A 17,602-nucleotide genomic window follows, 5' to 3' on the forward strand; every position below is an offset into this window, starting at 1 on the left:
GGACACGTAAAAAAACACTTTTGTAATTCACAGAAGACAAACGGACATATGTTTTTTTTTGTATTATTATTTATTTTTATTAAGAAAATATAAGTACAATAACAATATGTACATCCACAACTGTTCATGCCAGGGGTACAATAAAAAATTAAATTAAAAATTAAAAAAATATATAGTAAACTGTAGAGAGATGTACATCTGCATAGAGACAAAAAATACAAAATACAAACGAACATATATATATATATATATATATATATATATCATTTTTATTACTACACTTTATATCACCATTATCAGGCGTTCAAGGGCGAAGGTAAATTACAACGTTATTTATAAAATGAAGTTTGATAGATAGATAGATAGATAGATAGTAACTTTATTGATCCTGAGGGAAATTCAAGTTTTCCAGCATCACAGTTCCATAGTGCAAAAAATGTTAGTAAAAAGACACAAGTAAATAATACAGAGTATAAACAAAAATATACGAGATATAAAAATAACAGGAGATGAAGAAAGAAACTGTTAAAAATGAATATATTGTGCAGGATAACAACTGAGAAAGGGACTAAAGTGATATAGTGCTGAATAATTAAAATATAGGAGATATAGATATTAAGAAATGTCAAATATGGAATATAATGCAGGATAAGAACTGAGGTAGAGACTTGTTTAAAAAAAAAAATAGACTAAAGTGCAGAATAAAGCTGTACATGGTTTGTAGAGTATAGTAAAATAGTAAAACCAGTCTATATTTTTAGTTTTAATTAATTTTTGTTTATTGTTATTCCTATTCTATTTTTTTAGTCTTTTATTTCTATTTTCTAACTTTATTTCTCATTTTTATTTTATTTGTATTTATTTATCTATTTATTTATTCTTTTTCAATTCTAATATAAGTATAAATACACATGTTATTTTTCCTCCCTGTACATTTATGTATTCTCTGGGCCTATGGACAGAATGCATGTAAATAAAAATGTACTCAATATTAAAATCTAATTAGAATCATTTACATGGGATGTAACAAAGAATAAAGGAGGTTTTAGTATTCTCTGTCCGTCCCCTGAACGTCTCATCTTCAGCCAATGAGAAGCCTCGAAAGTGCACTGGAGGAGTGGATCGACTAGATAAGCATGTTAGGTTGGCCTGTAGACTATAGATATGGGTCAAGATGCAGATGATGATATAAGAACTTTTTTTTTATCATTATTATTATTATTATTGAACAAATTCAAATTTACAAACAACATGGCTCATAGATTATTGCATTAGAGTAAAAGGACAAGGTGCTTACAGAACAAGAAACAATAAAATATGTAAAATTATACATGAAAATAATAATAAATTAAATTAAGGGCTATAGGGCTGTACCTGTAATTCATAATAATAATAATAATAATAATAATAATAATAAATTAAATTAAGGGCCAGGGCTGTACCTTTTCATTGATATTAATAATAATAATAATAATAATAATAATAATAATAATAATAATAATAAATTAAATTGAGGGCCAGGGCTGTACCTGAAATTCTTATTAATAATAATTATAATAAATTAAATTAAGGGTTATGGGGCTGTACCTGTAATTCATAATAATAACAATAATGATAATAATAATAATAATAATAATAATAATAATAATAATAATAATAATAAATTAAATTAAGGGCTATAGGGCTGTACTTGTAATTCATATTATTAATAATAATAATAATAATAATAATAATAATAATAATAAATTAAATTAAGGGTTATGGGGCTGTACCTGTAATTCATATTAATAATAATTATAATAACTTAAATTAAGGGTTATGGGGCTGTACCTGTAATTCCTATTAATAATAATTATAATAAATTAAATTAAGGGCTATAGGGCTGTATCTGTAATTCATATTAATAATAATAATAATAATAATAATAATAAATTAAATTAAGAGCTATAGAGCTGTACCTGTAATTCATAATAATAATAATAATAATAATAATAATGATAATAATAATAATAATAAATTAAATTAAGGGCCAAGGCTGTACCTGTAATTCATATTAATAATAATTATAATAACTTAAATTAAGGGTTATGGGGCTGTATCTGTAATTCATATTAATAATAATAATAATAATAATAATAATAATAATAATAATAAATTAAATTAAGAGCTATAGAGCTGTACCTGTAATTCATATTCTTCTATTATACTAAGAATTTTCAATGCATTTTTGTTTTTCATGACTTTAAGGGCTTTTATGTAAGAAAGAAACTCAGAATGAAACACATTAAACCAGGTTTAACTTTCATATACTTGGATTTGTGCAAATCTTTGTTGTTTTCCAAGATGAGAAAATTATATAAGAACTGCTAAAAGGAATTTACAGAAAGTCACAGAAAAAGTGACTTCCTGTTAGATCTGTAGGCCACTTGTTGTTTTCAGACCACGTTGGGATTTATTTATATTTCTTTATAAATAGATGTGGAAATGTGCGTATATCTGGCATTGGATTATTATTTTTTATGTCTGCCTTGTAAAGCACATAATGTGCACATAAGTGTTATACATAAATAACCTTCATTATTATAATTATTATTATTATTATCAACCACACAAGATGTGTTTGTTAACAGATGAACACCTTCATTGCACAACATGAGACTAATATCCTACAATCTAGCATTAAATATAGTCCTCCTTATACTGACAGACTGAGAGCCGGACAGGGGAGAGTTGGAAAGTATGACTTACGATATTATGACTTTTTTTCTGCACGCTATGACATTTATTGTGACTTTTTATTTGACTAAATTCAATTTATTTGTATATCGTCAAATCATAACGGAAGAGGGCGTAAGCATTGTATAGACATTGAGACCCCTCCCCCAGATTTTTAGTATTTCCCACAATTTTATGATATTTATATATAAACAAATTTAGAACATAGTTTTGAGAACAACATTGACCATTTTAATTCACATTTTACATTACTTTTTTTTTTCTACATACTATATTATGAATTTTCATGAAATCATAAAAAAAAAAAAAAGTCCAAATCCAAACATACGTAAGACTTTAAACAGGCTCATGAACAGGGAGGGAACATGACAGGGGTTTCCTGTAAACGAAGAGAGGAGGTGCCACACTTATCCATGTTATCCAGGCTCATGAGAAAAAAGAGGAAACAATGAAAGTGAAAGAGTTCATTTAGTTTTTCCAGACTCCATTATGAGGAGAGGACCGAGGGCTGACGACTGAAGACTGAAGCAGGGTGAGTGTTAATCCAACATTTTATTATGTTACTGTTAAAGTGTCTGAGTCAGTTTCCTCCCTGTGGACTGTAGAGGAGAGAAATGTTAGAATGAACTCAACAGTTTGATTCATCTGTGAACACAAAGTCATGACTGGCTGAATAATCCTCATTAAAGCTGCTGTAAGCCAAGAAAACAAGCAGAGAGGTAAAGAGAAGTGACCAGGTGGAGCGCTGGCTGCTTTATTATTGTGTGTGTGTGTGTGTGTGTGTGTGTGTGTGTGTGTGTGTGTGTGTGTGTGTGTGTGTGTGTGTGTGTGCGTGCGTGCGTGCGTGCGTGTGCGTGTGCGTGTGTCTTCCTGTTCTCAGTCTTGCATGTGACTCTTCCTTTCCTGTTTCAAACTTGTTTGCTGTTCATGTTTACAGTGTTCCTCTTTAACCTCTCAGGCTGACTTCAGATCAGAAGATGATTGACTGTGAGGAGGAAGAGGAGGACAGAGCAGAGTCTCTAGTCTCTGACTGTCTGACTATGAAGAGTGACCGGTCCATAGATCGTCCTCCAGACTTCAGTACTGAACCTGGACCCTCAGAGTCAAAGTAAGAGAGCTGCTACTAACTCATTTATAGGACTCATTTGTAGTTTCCTCTGACAATACCATGTTTTCTGTTGATTTTGTGTTTGTATATTCAAATTTCTACACAAATGTATGTGCCAACTCCAATTTAACAGACTTCATCAAATAAGCTCTTCCTCTTAGTGTCTGTGACAGCTGTCAGTCAGCTAGAGAAGATGTAATCTAATCTAAGAAAACGGCTACAAACCTTTAAACCTCGTTATTGTTGACAGCAGCAGTAGTTTGTGTGTTTAGAGAGACCTTAATGACCTAAAAGAGAGAATTCATCAAGGATTCATGTGATGTGAATAAAATCATCTTGGTGTTTGCAGAGTTCAGTCCAGACGGAGAGCAGAGTCTCCAGTACCCAGCTGTCTGTCTGTGAAGAGTGACTGGTCCATGCCCAGACCTCCAGGCTTCAGTAATGAACCTGGACCCTCAGAGTCAAAGTAAGAGACTGTTTGTACTGTAAGCTGACCTGATGGATGATGATGCATTGAGGATGAAGACTAAATGTTCTGCTAACAGATTTATATTTCTGATGCAGAACTATTAGTGCAGATACTGTTTCAACCTCAGATGGATCTTAGTCTGGGTTTTAGAGCCACAAACTACTGATTGTATTTCTGTAACAAAACACCTGAGAACCTCCATTTCACAATTTACACTTCAAGAAAATATTCATATTTCTACCTGAACGTTGAAGTCTCTGTAAAGATTTACAACTATTCAAAATCTGAAAGAATGAGCTTCAAATGTGTAATTCATTTTCTCACATTTGTCCTCAAAATACTGTGTTGGTTTGACTTCTCCTAAAATCAGCTTTTTTGAAGTGGGGTTGTACGTATACTCCCGTGTTCTGGGAAGTAAAATTACTGCTTTGTGAATGGAGTCTGGTGGCTTTGAAGAGAACGATATAACAGCTACAGTTCCACTTCAGGAAGGACTGTCTGACGGTGAGGTAAAGGACTGTCTGATGATAAGGTAAAGGACTGTCTGATGGTGAGGTAAAGGACTGTCTGATTTTGAGGTAAAGGACTGTCTGATGATGAGGTAAAGGGCTGTCTGATGGTGAGGTAAAGGACTGTCTGATGATGAGGTAAAGGGCTGTCTGATGGTGAGGTAAAGGACTGTCTGATGGTGAGGTAAAGGACTATGTGATGATGAGGTAAAGGACTGTCTGATGGTGAGGTAAAGGACTGTCTGATGATGAGGTAAAGGACTATGTGATGGTGAGGTAAAGGGCTGTCTGATGGTGAGGTAAAGGGCTGTCTGATGATGAGGTAAAGGACTGTCTGACGGTAAAGGACTGTCTGATGGTGAGGTAAAGGACTGTCTGATGGTGAGGTAAAGGACTGTCTGATGATGAGGTAAAGGACTGTCTGATGATAAGGTAAAGGACTCTGATGACGAGGTAAAGGGCTGTCTGATGATGAGGTAAAGGACTGTCTGATGATGAGGTAAAGGACTGTCTGATGGTGAGGTAAAGGACTGTCTGATGATGAGGTAAAGGACTGTCTGATGATGAGGTAAAGGACTGTCTGATGATGAGGTAAAGGATTGTCTGATGATGAGGTAAAGGGCTGTCTGATGGTGAGGTAAAGGACTGTCTGATGATGAGGTAAAGGACTGTCTGATGATAAGGTAAAGGACTGTCTGATGATGAGGTAAAGGGCTGACTGATGATGAGGTAAAGGGCTGTCTGATGATGAGTTAAAGGACTGTCTGACGGTAAAGGACTGTCTGATGGTGAGGTAAAGTACTGTCTGATGATAAGGTAAAGGACTGTCTGATGGTATGGTAAAGGACTGTCTGATGGTGAGGTAAAGGACTGTCTGATGGTGAGGTAAAGGACTATGTGATGATGAGGTAAAGGACTATGTTATGGTGAGGTAAAGGACTGTCTGATGATGAGGTAAAGGGCTGTCTGATGGTGAGGTAAAGGACTGTCTGATTTAGAGGTAAAGCACTGTCTGATGATGAGGTAAAGGGCTCTCTAATGGTGAGGTAAAGGACTGTCTGATGGTGAGGTAAAGGACTATGTGATGATGAGGTAAAGGACTATGTGATGGTGAGGTAAAGGACTGTCTGATTTTGAGGTAAAGGACTGTCTGATGATGAGGTAAAGGGCTGTCTGATGGTGAGGTAAAGGACTGTCTGATGATGAGGTAAAGGGCTGTCTGATGGTGAGGTAAAGGACTGTCTGATGGTGAGGTAAAGGACTATGTGATGATGAGGTAAAGGACTATGTCATGGTGAGGTAAAGGACTGTCTGATGATGAGGTAAAGGACTATGTGATGGTGAGGTAAAGGGCTGTCTGATGGTGAGGTAAAGGGCTGTCTGATGATGAGGTAAAGGACTGTCTGATGGTAAAGGACTGTCTGATGGTGAGGTAAAGGACTGTCTGATGGTGAGGTAAAGGACTGTCTGATGATGAGGTAAAGGACTGTCTGATGATAAGGTAAAGGACTCTGATGACGAGGTAAAGGGCTGTCTGATGATGAGGTAAAGGACTGTCTGATGATGAGGTAAAGGACTGTCTGATGGTGAGGTAAAGGACTGTCTGATGATGAGGTAAAGGACTGTCTGATGATGAGGTAAAGGACTGTCTGATGATGAGGTAAAGGATTGTCTGATGATGAGGTAAAGGGCTGTCTGATGGTGAGGTAAAGGACTGTCTGATGATGAGGTAAAGGACTGTCTGATGATAAGGTAAAGGACTGTCTGATGATGAGGTAAAGGGCTGACTGATGATGAGGTAAAGGGCTGTCTGATGATGAGTTAAAGGACTGTCTGACGGTAAAGGACTGTCTGATGGTGAGGTAAAGTACTGTCTGATGATAAGGTAAAGGACTGTCTGATGGTAAGGTAAAGGACTGTCTGATGGTGAGGTAAAGGACTGTCTGATGGTGAGGTAAAGGACTATGTGATGATGAGGTAAAGGACTATGTGATGGTGAGGTAAAGGACTGTCTGATGATGAGGTAAAGGGCTGTCTGATGGTGAGGTAAAGGACTGTCTGATTTAGAGGTAAAGCACTGTCTGATGATGAGGTAAAGGGCTCTCTGATGGTGAGGTAAAGGACTGTCTGATGGTGAGGTAAAGGACTATGTGATGATGAGGTAAAGGACTATGTGATGGTGAGGTAAAGGACTGTCTGACGGCTAAGGGCTGTCTGATTGTGAGGTAAAGGACTGTCTGATGATGAGGTAAAGGACTATGTGATGATGAAGTAAATGACTATGTGATGGTGAGGTAAAGGACTCTCTGATGATGAGGTAAAGGGCTGTCTGGTGGTGAGGTAAAGGACTGTCTGACGGTTAAGGGCTGTCTGATGGTGAGGTAAAGGACTGTCTGATGGTTAGGTAAAGGACTGTCTGATGATGAGGTAAAGGGCTGACTGATGATGAGGTAAAGGGCTGTCTGATGATGAGGTAAAGGACTATGTGATGATGAGGTAAAGGACTATGTGATGTGAGGTAAAGGACTGTCTGATGATGAGGTAAAGGACTGTCTGATGATGAGGTAAAGGACTGTCTGATTTTAAGGTAAAGGACTGTCTGATGATGAGGTATAGGACTATGTGATGGTAAAGGACTATGTGATGGTGAGGTAAAGGGCTGTCTGATGATGAGGTAAAGGGCTGTCTGATGGTGAAGGAAAGGGCTGTTTGATGATGAGGTAAAGGGCTGTCTGATGGTGAGGTAAAAGACTTTCTGATTTTGAGGCAAAGGGCTGTCTGATGGTGAAGTAAAGGACTGTCTGATTTTGAGGTAAAGCACTGTCTGATGATGAGGTAAAGGGCTCTCTGATTTTAAGGTAAAGGACTGTCTGGTGATGAGGTATAGGACTATGTGATGGTAAAGGACTATGTGATGGTGAGGTAAAGGGCTGTCTGATGATGAGGTAAAGGGCTGTCTGATGGTGAAGTAAAGGGCTGTTTGATGATGAGGTAAAGGACTGTCTGATTTAGAGGTAAAGCACTGTCTGATGATGAGGTAAAGGACTCTCTGATGGTGAGGTAAAGGACTGTCTGATGATGAGGTAAAAGACTTTCTGATTTTGAGGTAAAGGACTGTCTGATAATGAGGTAAAGGACTGTCTGATGGTGAGGTAAATGGCTGTCTGATGGTGGGGTAAAGGACTGTCTGACAGTAAAGGACTGTCTGATGGTGAGGTAAAGGACTATGTGATGGTGAGGTAAAGGACTGTCTGATGGTGAGGTAAAGGACTGTCTGACGGTTAAGGGCTGTCTGATGGTGAGGTAAAGGACTGTCTGATGGTGAGGTAAAGGACTATGTGATGATGAGGTAAAGGACTATGTCATTGTGAGGTAAAGGACTGTCTGATGATGAGGTAAAGGACTATGTGATGATGAGGTAAAGGACTATGTCATGGTGAGGTAAAGGACTGTCTGATGATGAGTTAAAGGACTGTCTGATGATGAGGTAAAGGGCTGACTGATGATGAGGTAAAGGACTGTCTGATGGTTAGGTAAAGGACTGTCTGATGATGAGGTAAAGGACTGTCTGATGGTGAGGTAAAGGACTGTCTGATGGTTAGGTAAAGGACTGTCTGATGATGAGGTAAAGGACTGTCTGACGGTAAAGGACTGTCTGATGGTTAGGTAAAGGACAGTCTGATGATGAGGCAAAGGGCTGTCTGATGGTGAAGTAAAGGACTGTCTGATTTTGAGGTAAAGGACTGTCTGATGATGAGGTAAAGGGCTCTCTGATTTTAAGGTAAAGGACTGTCTGGTGATGAGGTATAGGACTATGTGATGGTAAAGGACTATGTGATGGTGAGGTAAAGGGCTGTCTGATGATGAGGTAAAGGGCTGTCTGATGGTGAAGTAAAGGGCTGTTTGATGATGAGGTAAAGGACTTTCTGATTTAGAGGTAAAGCACTGTCTGATGATGAGGTAAAGCGCTCTCTGATGGTGAGGTAAAGGACTGTCTGATGATGAGTTAAAGGACTGTCTGATTTTGAGGTAAAGGACTGTCTGATAATGAGGTAAAGGACTGTCTGATGGTGAGGTAAAGGGCTGTCTGATGGTGGGGTAAAGGACTGTCTGACAGTAAAGGGCTGTCTGATTTTGAGGTAAAGGACTGTCTGATGGTGAGGTAAAAGACTGTCTGATGATGAGGTAAAGGACTGTCTGATGGTCAGGTAAAGGACTGTATGATGATGAGGTAAAGGACTGTCTGATGGTGAGGTAAAGGACTATGTGATGGTGAGGTAAAGGACTGTCTGATGGTGAGGTAAAGGACTATGTGATGATGAGGTAAAGGACTGTCTGATGGTGAGGTAAAGGACTATGTGATGGTGAGGTAAAGGACTGTCTGATGGTCAGGTAAAGGACTGTATGATGATGAGGTAAAGGACTGTCTGATGGTGAGGTAAAGGACTATGTGATGGTGAGGTAAAGGACTGTCTGATGGTGAGGTAAAGGACTGTATGATGGTGAGGTAAAGGACTGTCTGATGGTGAGGTAAAGGACTGTCTGATGGTCAGGTAAAGGACTGTATGATGATGAGGTAAAGGACTGTCTGATGGTGAGGTAAAGGACTATGTGATGGTGAGGTAAAGGACTGTCTGATGGTGAGGTAAAGGACTGTATGATGGTGAGGTAAAGGACTGTATGATGATGAGTTAAAGGAGTGTCTGATGGTGAGATAAAGGACTATGTGATGGTGAGGTAAAGGGATGTCTGATGATGAGGTAAAGGGCTGTCTGATGGTGAAGTAAAGGACTGTCTGATGATGAGGTAAAGGACTGTCTGATAATGACGTGAAGGACTGTCTGATTTTGAGTTAAAGGATTGTCTGATGATGAGGTAAAGGGCTGTCTGATTGTGAGGTAAAGGACTGTCTGATGATGAGGTAAAGGACTGTCTGATGGTGAGGTAAAGGGCTGTCTTATGATGAGGTAAAGGACTATGTGATGATGAGGTAAAGGACTATGTGATGATGAGGTAAGGGACTATGTGATGGTGAGGTAAAGGGCAGCCTGATGATGAGGTAAAGGACTATGTGATGGTGAGGTAAAGGACTATGTGATGGTGAGGTAAAGGACTGTCTGGTGATGAGGTAAAGGACTATGTTATGGTAAGGTAAAGGACTGTCTGATGGTGAGGTAAAGGACTGTCTGATGGTGAGGTAAAGGACTATGTGATGATGAGGTATAGGACTGTTCGATGGTGAAGTAAAGGACTATGTGATGGTTAGGTAAAGGACAGTCTGATGATGAGGTAAAGGTCTGTCTGATGGTGAGGTAAAGGACTGTCTGATGATGAGGTAAAGGACTGTCTGATGGTGAGGTAAAGGGCTGTCTCATGATGAGGTAAAGGACTGTCTGATGGTGAGGTAAAGGGCTGTCTGATGGTGAGGTAAAGGACTGTCTGATGGTGAGGTAAAGGACTATGTGATGATGAGGTAAAGGGCTGTCTGATGATGAGGTAAAGGACTGTCTGATGGTGAGGTAAAGGACTATGTGATGATGAGGTAAAGGACTGTCTGATGTTGAGGTAAAGGACTGTCTGATGATGAGGTAAAGGGCTGTCTGATGATGAGGTAAAGGACTGTCTGATGTTGAGGTAAAGGACTGTCTGATGATGAGGTAAAGGACTATGTGATGGTGAGGTAAAGGACTGTCTGATGGTTAGGTAAAGGACTGTCTGATTTTGAGGTAAAGGACTATCTGATGATGAGGTAAAGGGCTGTCTGATGGTGAGGTAAAGGACTTTCTGATGATGAGGTAAGGGGCTGTCTGATGATGAGGTAAAGGGCTGTCTGATGGTGAGGTAAAGGACTGTCTGATGGTGAGGTAAAGGACTATGTGATGATGAGGGAAAGGACTATGTGATGGTGAGGTAAAGGACTGTCTGATGATGAGGTAAAGGGCTGTCTGATGGTGAGGTAAAGGACTGTCTGACGGTGAGGTAAAGGACTATGTGATGGTGAGGTAAAGGACTGTCTGACGGTTAAGGGCTGTCTGATGGTGAGGTAAAGGACTGTCTGATGGTGAGGTAAAGGACTGTCTGATGATGAGGTAAAGGACTGTCTGATGATAAGGTAAAGGACTGTCTGATGATGTAAAGGGCTGTCTGATGATGAGGTAAAGGACTGTCTGATGCTGAGGTAAAGGGCTGTCTGATGATGAGGTAAAGGGCTGTCTGATGATGAGGTAAAGGACTGTCTGATGATGTGAGGTAAAGGACTGTCTGATGATGAGGTAAGGGACTGTCTGATTTTAAGGTAAAGGACTGTCTGATGATGAGGTAAAGGACTATGTGATGGTAAAGGACTGTCTGATTTTAAGGTAAAAGACTGTCTGATGATGAGGTAAAGGACTATGTGATGGTAAAGGACTATGTGATGATGAGGTAAAGGACTGTCTGATGGTAAGGTAAAGGACTGTCTGATGATGAGGTAAAGGACTGTCTGATGATAATGTAAAGGACTCTGATGACGAGGTAAAGGGCTGTCTGATGATGAGGTAAAGGACTGTCTGATGGTGAGGTAAAGGACTGTCTGAATATGAGGTAAAGGACTGTCTGATGATAAGGTAAAGGACTGTCTGATGATGTAAAGGGCTGTCTGATGATGAGGTAAAGGACTGTCTGATGCTGAGGTAAAGGGCTGTCTGATGATGAGGTAAAGGGCTGTCTGATGATGAGGTAAAGGACTGTCTGATGATATGAGGTAAAGGACTGTCTGATGATGAGGTAAGGGACTGTCTGATTTTAAGGTAAAGGACTGTCTGATGATGAGGTAAAGGACTATGTGATGGTAAAGGACTGTCTGATTTTAAGGTAAAGGACTGTCTGATGATGAGGTAAAGGACTATGTGATGGTAAAGGACTATGTGATGATGAGGTAAAGGACTGTCTGATGGTAAGGTAAAGGACTGTCTGATGGTAAGGTAAAGGACTGTCTGATGATGAGGTAAAGGGATGTCTGATGATGAGGTAAAGGGCTGTCTGATGGTGAGGTAAAGGGCTGTCTGATGGTGAGGTAAAGGGCTGTCTGTTGATGAGGTAAAGGACTTTCTGATGATGAGGTAAGGGACTATGTGATGATGAGGTAAAGGACTGTCTGATGATGAATTAAAGGACTATGTGATGGTAAAGGACTATGTGATGGTGAGGTAAAGGGCTGTCTGATGATGAGGTAAAGGACTGTCTGATGATGAGGTAAAGGACTGTCTGATGGTGAGGTAAAGGACTGTCTGATGGCGAGGTAAAGGACTTTCTGATGGTGAGGTAAAGGACTATGTGATGGTGAGGTAAATGACTGTCTGATGATGAGGTAAAGGACTGTCTGATGATAAGGTAAAGGACTGTCTGATGGTTAGGTAAAGGACTGTGTGATGATGAGGTAAATGACTGTCTGATGGTGAGGTAAAGGACTGTCTGATGGTGAGGTAAAGGACTGTCTGATGGTGAGGTAAAGGACTGTCTGATGAAGAGATAAAGGACTGTCTGACGGTGAGGTAAAGGACTGTCTGATGATGAGGTAAAGGACTGTCTGATGGTGAGGTAAAGGGCTGTCTGATGATGAGGTAAAGGGCTATGTGATGATGAGGTAAAGGACTATGTGATGGTGAGGGAAAGGGCTGTCTGATGGTAAGGGACTATGTGATGGTGAGGTAAAGGGCTGCCTGATGATGAGGTAAAGGACTATGTGATGATGAGGTAAAGGACTATGTGATGGTGAGGTAAAGGGCTGTCTGATGATGAGGTAAAGGGCTGTCTGATGGTGAGGTAAAGGACTGTCTGATGTTGAGGTAAAGGACTATGTGATGGTGAGGTAAAGGGCTGTCTGATGATGAGGTAAAGGACTGTCTGATGGTGAGGTAAAGGGCTGTCTGATGATGAGGTAAAGGGCTGTCTGATGGTGAGGTAAAGGACTATTTGATGGTGAGGTAAAGGGCTGTCTGATGATGAGGTAAAGGACTGTCTGATGGTGAGGTAAAGGACTATGTGATGGTGAGGTAAAGGACTGTCTGAGTCAGTTTCCTCCCTGTGTTACTTCCTGTTCTCTCAGTCTCGCCTGTGACTCTTGTACAAACTTGTTTCCTTTCATGTTTAACCTCTCAGGCTGACTTCAGATCAGAAGATGATTGACTGTGAGGAGGAAGAGGAGGACAGAGCAGAGTCTCTAGTCTCTGGCTGTCTGTCTATGAAGAGTGACCGGTCCATGTACCAACCTCTGTACTTCAGTAATGAACCTGGACCCTCAGAGTCAAAGTAAGAGACTGTTTCTACTGTAAGCTGACCTGATGGATGATGATGCATTGAGGATGAAGACTAAATGTTCTGCTAACAGATTTATATTCTGATGCTGAACTATTAGTGCAGATACTGTTTCAACCTCAGATGGATCTTAGTCTGGGTTTTAGAGCCACAAACTACTGATTGTATTTCTGTAACAAAACACCTGAGAACCTCCATTTCACAATTTACACTTCAAGAAAATATTCATATTTCTGCCCGAACGTTGAAGTCTCTGTAAAGATTTACAACTATTCAAAATCTGAAAGAATGAGCTTCAAATGTGTAATTCATTTTCTCACATTTGTCCTCAAAATACTGTGTTGGTTTGACTTCTCCTAAAATCAGCTTTTTTGAAGTGGGGTTGTACGTATACTCCCGTGTTCTGGAAAGTAAAATTACTGCTTTGTGAATGGAGTCTGGTGGCTTTGAAGAGAACGATATAACAGCTACAGTTCCACTTCAGGAAGGACTGTCTGACGGTAAAGGACTGTCTGATGGTGAGGTAAAGGACTGTCTGATGGTGAGGTAAAGGACTGTCTGATGGTGAGGTAAAGGGCTGTCTGTTGATGAGGTAAAGGACTGTCTGACGGTAAAGGACTGTCTGATGGTGAGGTAAAGGACTGTCTGATGGTGAGGTAAAGGGCTGTCTGATGGTGGGGTAAAGGACAGTCTGACGGTAAAGGGCTGTCTGATGGTGAGGTAAAGGACTGTCTGATTTTGAGGTAAAGGACTGTCTGATGATGAGGTAAAGGGCTGTCTGATGGTGAGGTAAAGGACTGTCTGATGATGAGGTAAAGGGCTGTCTGATGATGAGGTAAAGGGCTGTCTGATGGTGAGGTAAAGGACTGTCTGATGGTGAGGTAAAGGACTATGTGATGATGAGGTAAAGGACTATGTGATGGTGAGGTAAAGGACTGTCTGATGATGAGGTGAAGGGCTGTCTGATGGTGAGGTAAAGGACTGTCTGACGGTGAGGTAAAGGACTGTCTGATGATGAGGTAAAGGACTGTCTGATGGTGAGGTAAAGGGCTGTCTGATGATGAGGTAAAGGGCTATGTGATGATGAGGTAAAGGACTATGTGATGGTGAGGGAAAGGGCTGTCTGATGGTAAGGGACTATGTGATGGTGAGGTAAAGGGCTGCCTGATGATGAGGTAAAGGACTATGTGATGATGAGGTAAAGGACTATGTGATGGTGAGGTAAAGGGCTGTCTGATGATGAGGTAAAGGGCTGTCTGATGGTGAGGTAAAGGACTGTCTGATGTTGAGGTAAAGGACTATGTGATGGTGAGGTAAAGGGCTGTCTGATGATGAGGTAAAGGACTGTCTGATGGTGAGGTAAAGGGCTGTCTGATGGTGGGGTAAAGGGCTGTCTGATGGTGGGGTAAAGGACTATTTGATGGTGAGGTAAAGGGCTGTCTGATGATGAGGTAAAGGACTGTCTGATGGTGAGGTAAAGGACTATGTGATGGTGAGGTAAAGGACTGTCTGAGTCAGTTTCCACCCTGTGTTACTTCCTGTTCTCTCAGTCTCGCCTGTGACTCTTGTACAAACTTGTTTCCTTTCATGTTTAACCTCTCAGGCTGACTTCAGATCAGAAGATGATTGACTGTGAGGAGGAAGAGGAGGACAGAGCAGAGTCTCTAGTCTCTGGCTGTCTGTCTATGAAGAGTGACCGGTCCATGTACCATCCTCTACTCTTCAGTAATGAACCTGGACCCTCAGAGTCAAAGTAAGAGACTGTTTCTACTGTAAGCTGACCTGATGGATGATGATGCATTGAGGATGAAGACTAAATGTTCTGCTAACAGATTTATATTCTGATGCTGAACTATTAGTGCAGATACTGTTTCAACCTCAGATGGATCTTAGTCTGGGTTTTAGAGCCACAAACTACTGATTGTATTTCTGTAACAAAACACCTGAGAACCTCCATTTCACAATTTACACTTCAAGAAAATATTCATATTTCTGCCCGAACGTTGAAGTCTCTGTAAAGATTTACAACTATTCAAAATCTGAAAGAATGAGCTTCAAATGTGTAATTCATTTTCTCACATTTGTCCTCAAAATACTGTGTTGGTTTGACTTCTCCTAAAATCAGCTTTTTTGAAGTGGGGTTGTACGTATACTCCCGTGTTCTGGAAAGTAAAATTACTGCTTTGTGAATGGAGTCTGGTGGCTTTGAAGAGAACGATATAACAGCTACAGTTCCACTTCAGGAAGGACTGTCTGACGGTAAAGGACTGTCTGATGGTGAGGTAAAGGACTGTCTGATGGTGAGGTAAAGGACTGTCTGATGGTGAGGTAAAGGGCTGTCTGATGATGAGGTAAAGGACTGTCTGACGGTAAAGGACTGTCTGATGGTGAGGTAAAGGACTGTCTGATGGTGAGGTAAAGGGCTGTCTGATGGTGGGGTAAAGGACAGTCTGACGGTAAAGGGCTGTCTGATGGTGAGGTAAAGGACTGTCTGATTTTGAGGTAAAGGACTGTCTGATGATGAGGTAAAGGGCTGTCTGATGGTGAGGTAAAGGACTGTCTGATGATGAGGTAAAGGGCTGTCTGATGATGAGGTAAAGGGCTGTCTGATGGTGAGGTAAAGGACTGTCTGATGGTGAGGTAAAGGACTATGTGATGATGAGGTAAAGGACTATGTGATGGTGAGGTAAAGGACTGTCTGATGATGAGGTGAAGGGCTGTCTGATGGTGAGGTAAAGGACTGTCTGACGGTGAGGTAAAGGACTATGTGATGGTGAGGTAAAGGACTGACGGTTAAGGGCTGTCTGATGGTGAGGTAAAGGACTGTCTGATGGTGAGGTAAAGGACTATGTGATGATGAGGTAAAGGACTGTCTGACGGTAAAGGACTGTCTGATGGTGAGGTAAAGGGCTGTCTGATGATGAGGTAAAGGACTATGTGATGGTGAGGTAAAGGGCTGTCTGATGGTGAGGTAAAGGGCTGTCTGATGATGAGGTAAAGGACTGTCTGACGGTAAAGGACTGTCTGATGGTGAGGTAAAGGACTTTCTGATGATGAGGTAAAGGACTATGTGATGGTGAGGTAAAGGGCTGTCTGATGGTGAGGTAAAGGGCTGTCTGATGATGAGGTAAAGGGCTGTCTGATGGTGAGGTAAAGGACTATGTGATGGTGAGGTAAAGGACTGTCTGACGGTTAAGGGCTGTCTGATGGTGAGGTAAAGGACTGTCTGATGGTGAGGTAAAGGACTATGTGATGATGAGGTAAAGGACTATGTCATGGTGAGGTAAAGGACTTTCTGATGATGAGGTAAAGGACTATGTGATGGTGAGGTAAAGGGCTGTCTGATGTTGAGGTAAAGGGCTGTCTGATGATGAGGTAAAGGGCTGTCTGATGGTGAGGTAAAGGGCTGTCTGATGATGAGGTAAAGGACTGTCTGACGGTAAAGGACTGTCTGATGGTGAGGTAAAGGACTATGTGATGATGAGGTAAAGGACTATGTCATGGTGAGGTAAAGGACTTTCTGATGATGAGATAAAGGACTATGTGATGGTGAGGTAAAGGGCTGTCTGATGTTGAGGTAAAGGGCTGTCTGATGATGAGGTAAAGGGCTGTCTGATGGTGAGGTAAAGGACTGTCTGATGGTGAGGTAAAGGACTGTCTGATGATGAGGTAAAGGACTGTCTGATGATGAGGTAAAGGACTGTCTGATGATGAGGTAAAGGACTGTCTGATGATAAGGTAAAGGACTCTGATGACGAGGTAAAGGGCTGTCTGATGATGAGGTAAAGGACTGTCTGATGATGAGGTAAAGGACTGTCTGATGGTGAGGTAAAGGACTGTCTCATGATGAGGTAAAGGACTGTCTGACGGTAAAGGACTGTCTGATGGTGAGGTAAAGGACTGTCTGATGGTGAGGTAAAGGACTGTCTGATGATAAGGTAAAGGACTCTGATGACGAGGTAAAGGGCTGTCTGATGATGAGGTAAAGGACTGTCTGATGATGAGGTAAAGGACTGTCTGATTTTGAGGTAAAGGACTGTCTGATGATGAGGTAAAGGGCTCTCTGATTTTAAGGTAAAGGACTGTCTGGTGATGAGGTATAGGACTATGTGATGGTAAAGGACTATGTGATGGTGAGGTAAAGGGCTGTCTGATGATGAGGTAAAGGGCTGTCTGATGGTGAAGTAAAGGGCTGTTTGATGATGAGGTAAAGGACTTTCTGATTTAGAGGTAAAGCACTGTCTGATGATGAGGTAAAGCGCTCTCTGATGGTAAGGTAAAGGACTGTCTGATGATGAGTTAAAGGACTGTCTGATTTTGAGGTAAAGGACTGTCTGATAATGAGGTAAAGGACTGTCTGATGGTGAGGTAAAGGGCTGTCTGATGGTGGGGTAAAGGACTGTCTGACAGTAAAGGGCTGTTTGATTTTGAGGTAAAGGACTGTCTGATGGTGAGGTAAAAGACTGTCTGATGATGAGGTAAGGA

General features: G+C 40.9%; 1 protein-coding gene across 3 annotated transcripts in view; it reads left to right on the forward strand.

Moving 5' to 3' along the window:
- The first annotated feature begins 3,119 nt into the window (after nt 1-3,119).
- Nucleotides 3,120-17,602, forward strand: part of LOC119476123 (protein NLRC3-like) — an 82,976-nt gene continuing 68,493 nt past the window's right edge. Inside the window, exons 1-3 of one of the 3 annotated variants that reach the window (XM_037749356.1) lie at nt 3,120-3,268; nt 3,695-3,844; nt 4,194-4,310. In XM_037749356.1, the coding sequence (XP_037605284.1) occupies nt 3,714-3,844; nt 4,194-4,310 (248 nt within the window). In that variant the 5' untranslated portion in view covers nt 3,120-3,268; nt 3,695-3,713. The remainder of the gene's footprint in view (nt 3,269-3,694; nt 3,845-4,193; nt 4,311-17,602) is intronic. The other 2 variants (XM_037749358.1, XM_037749357.1) reach the window with 2 other exon arrangements.

This window comes from Sebastes umbrosus, chromosome 17 (assembly GCF_015220745.1).
Source record: "Sebastes umbrosus isolate fSebUmb1 chromosome 17, fSebUmb1.pri, whole genome shotgun sequence".
Lineage (NCBI taxonomy): Eukaryota > Metazoa > Chordata > Actinopteri > Perciformes > Sebastidae > Sebastes > Sebastes umbrosus.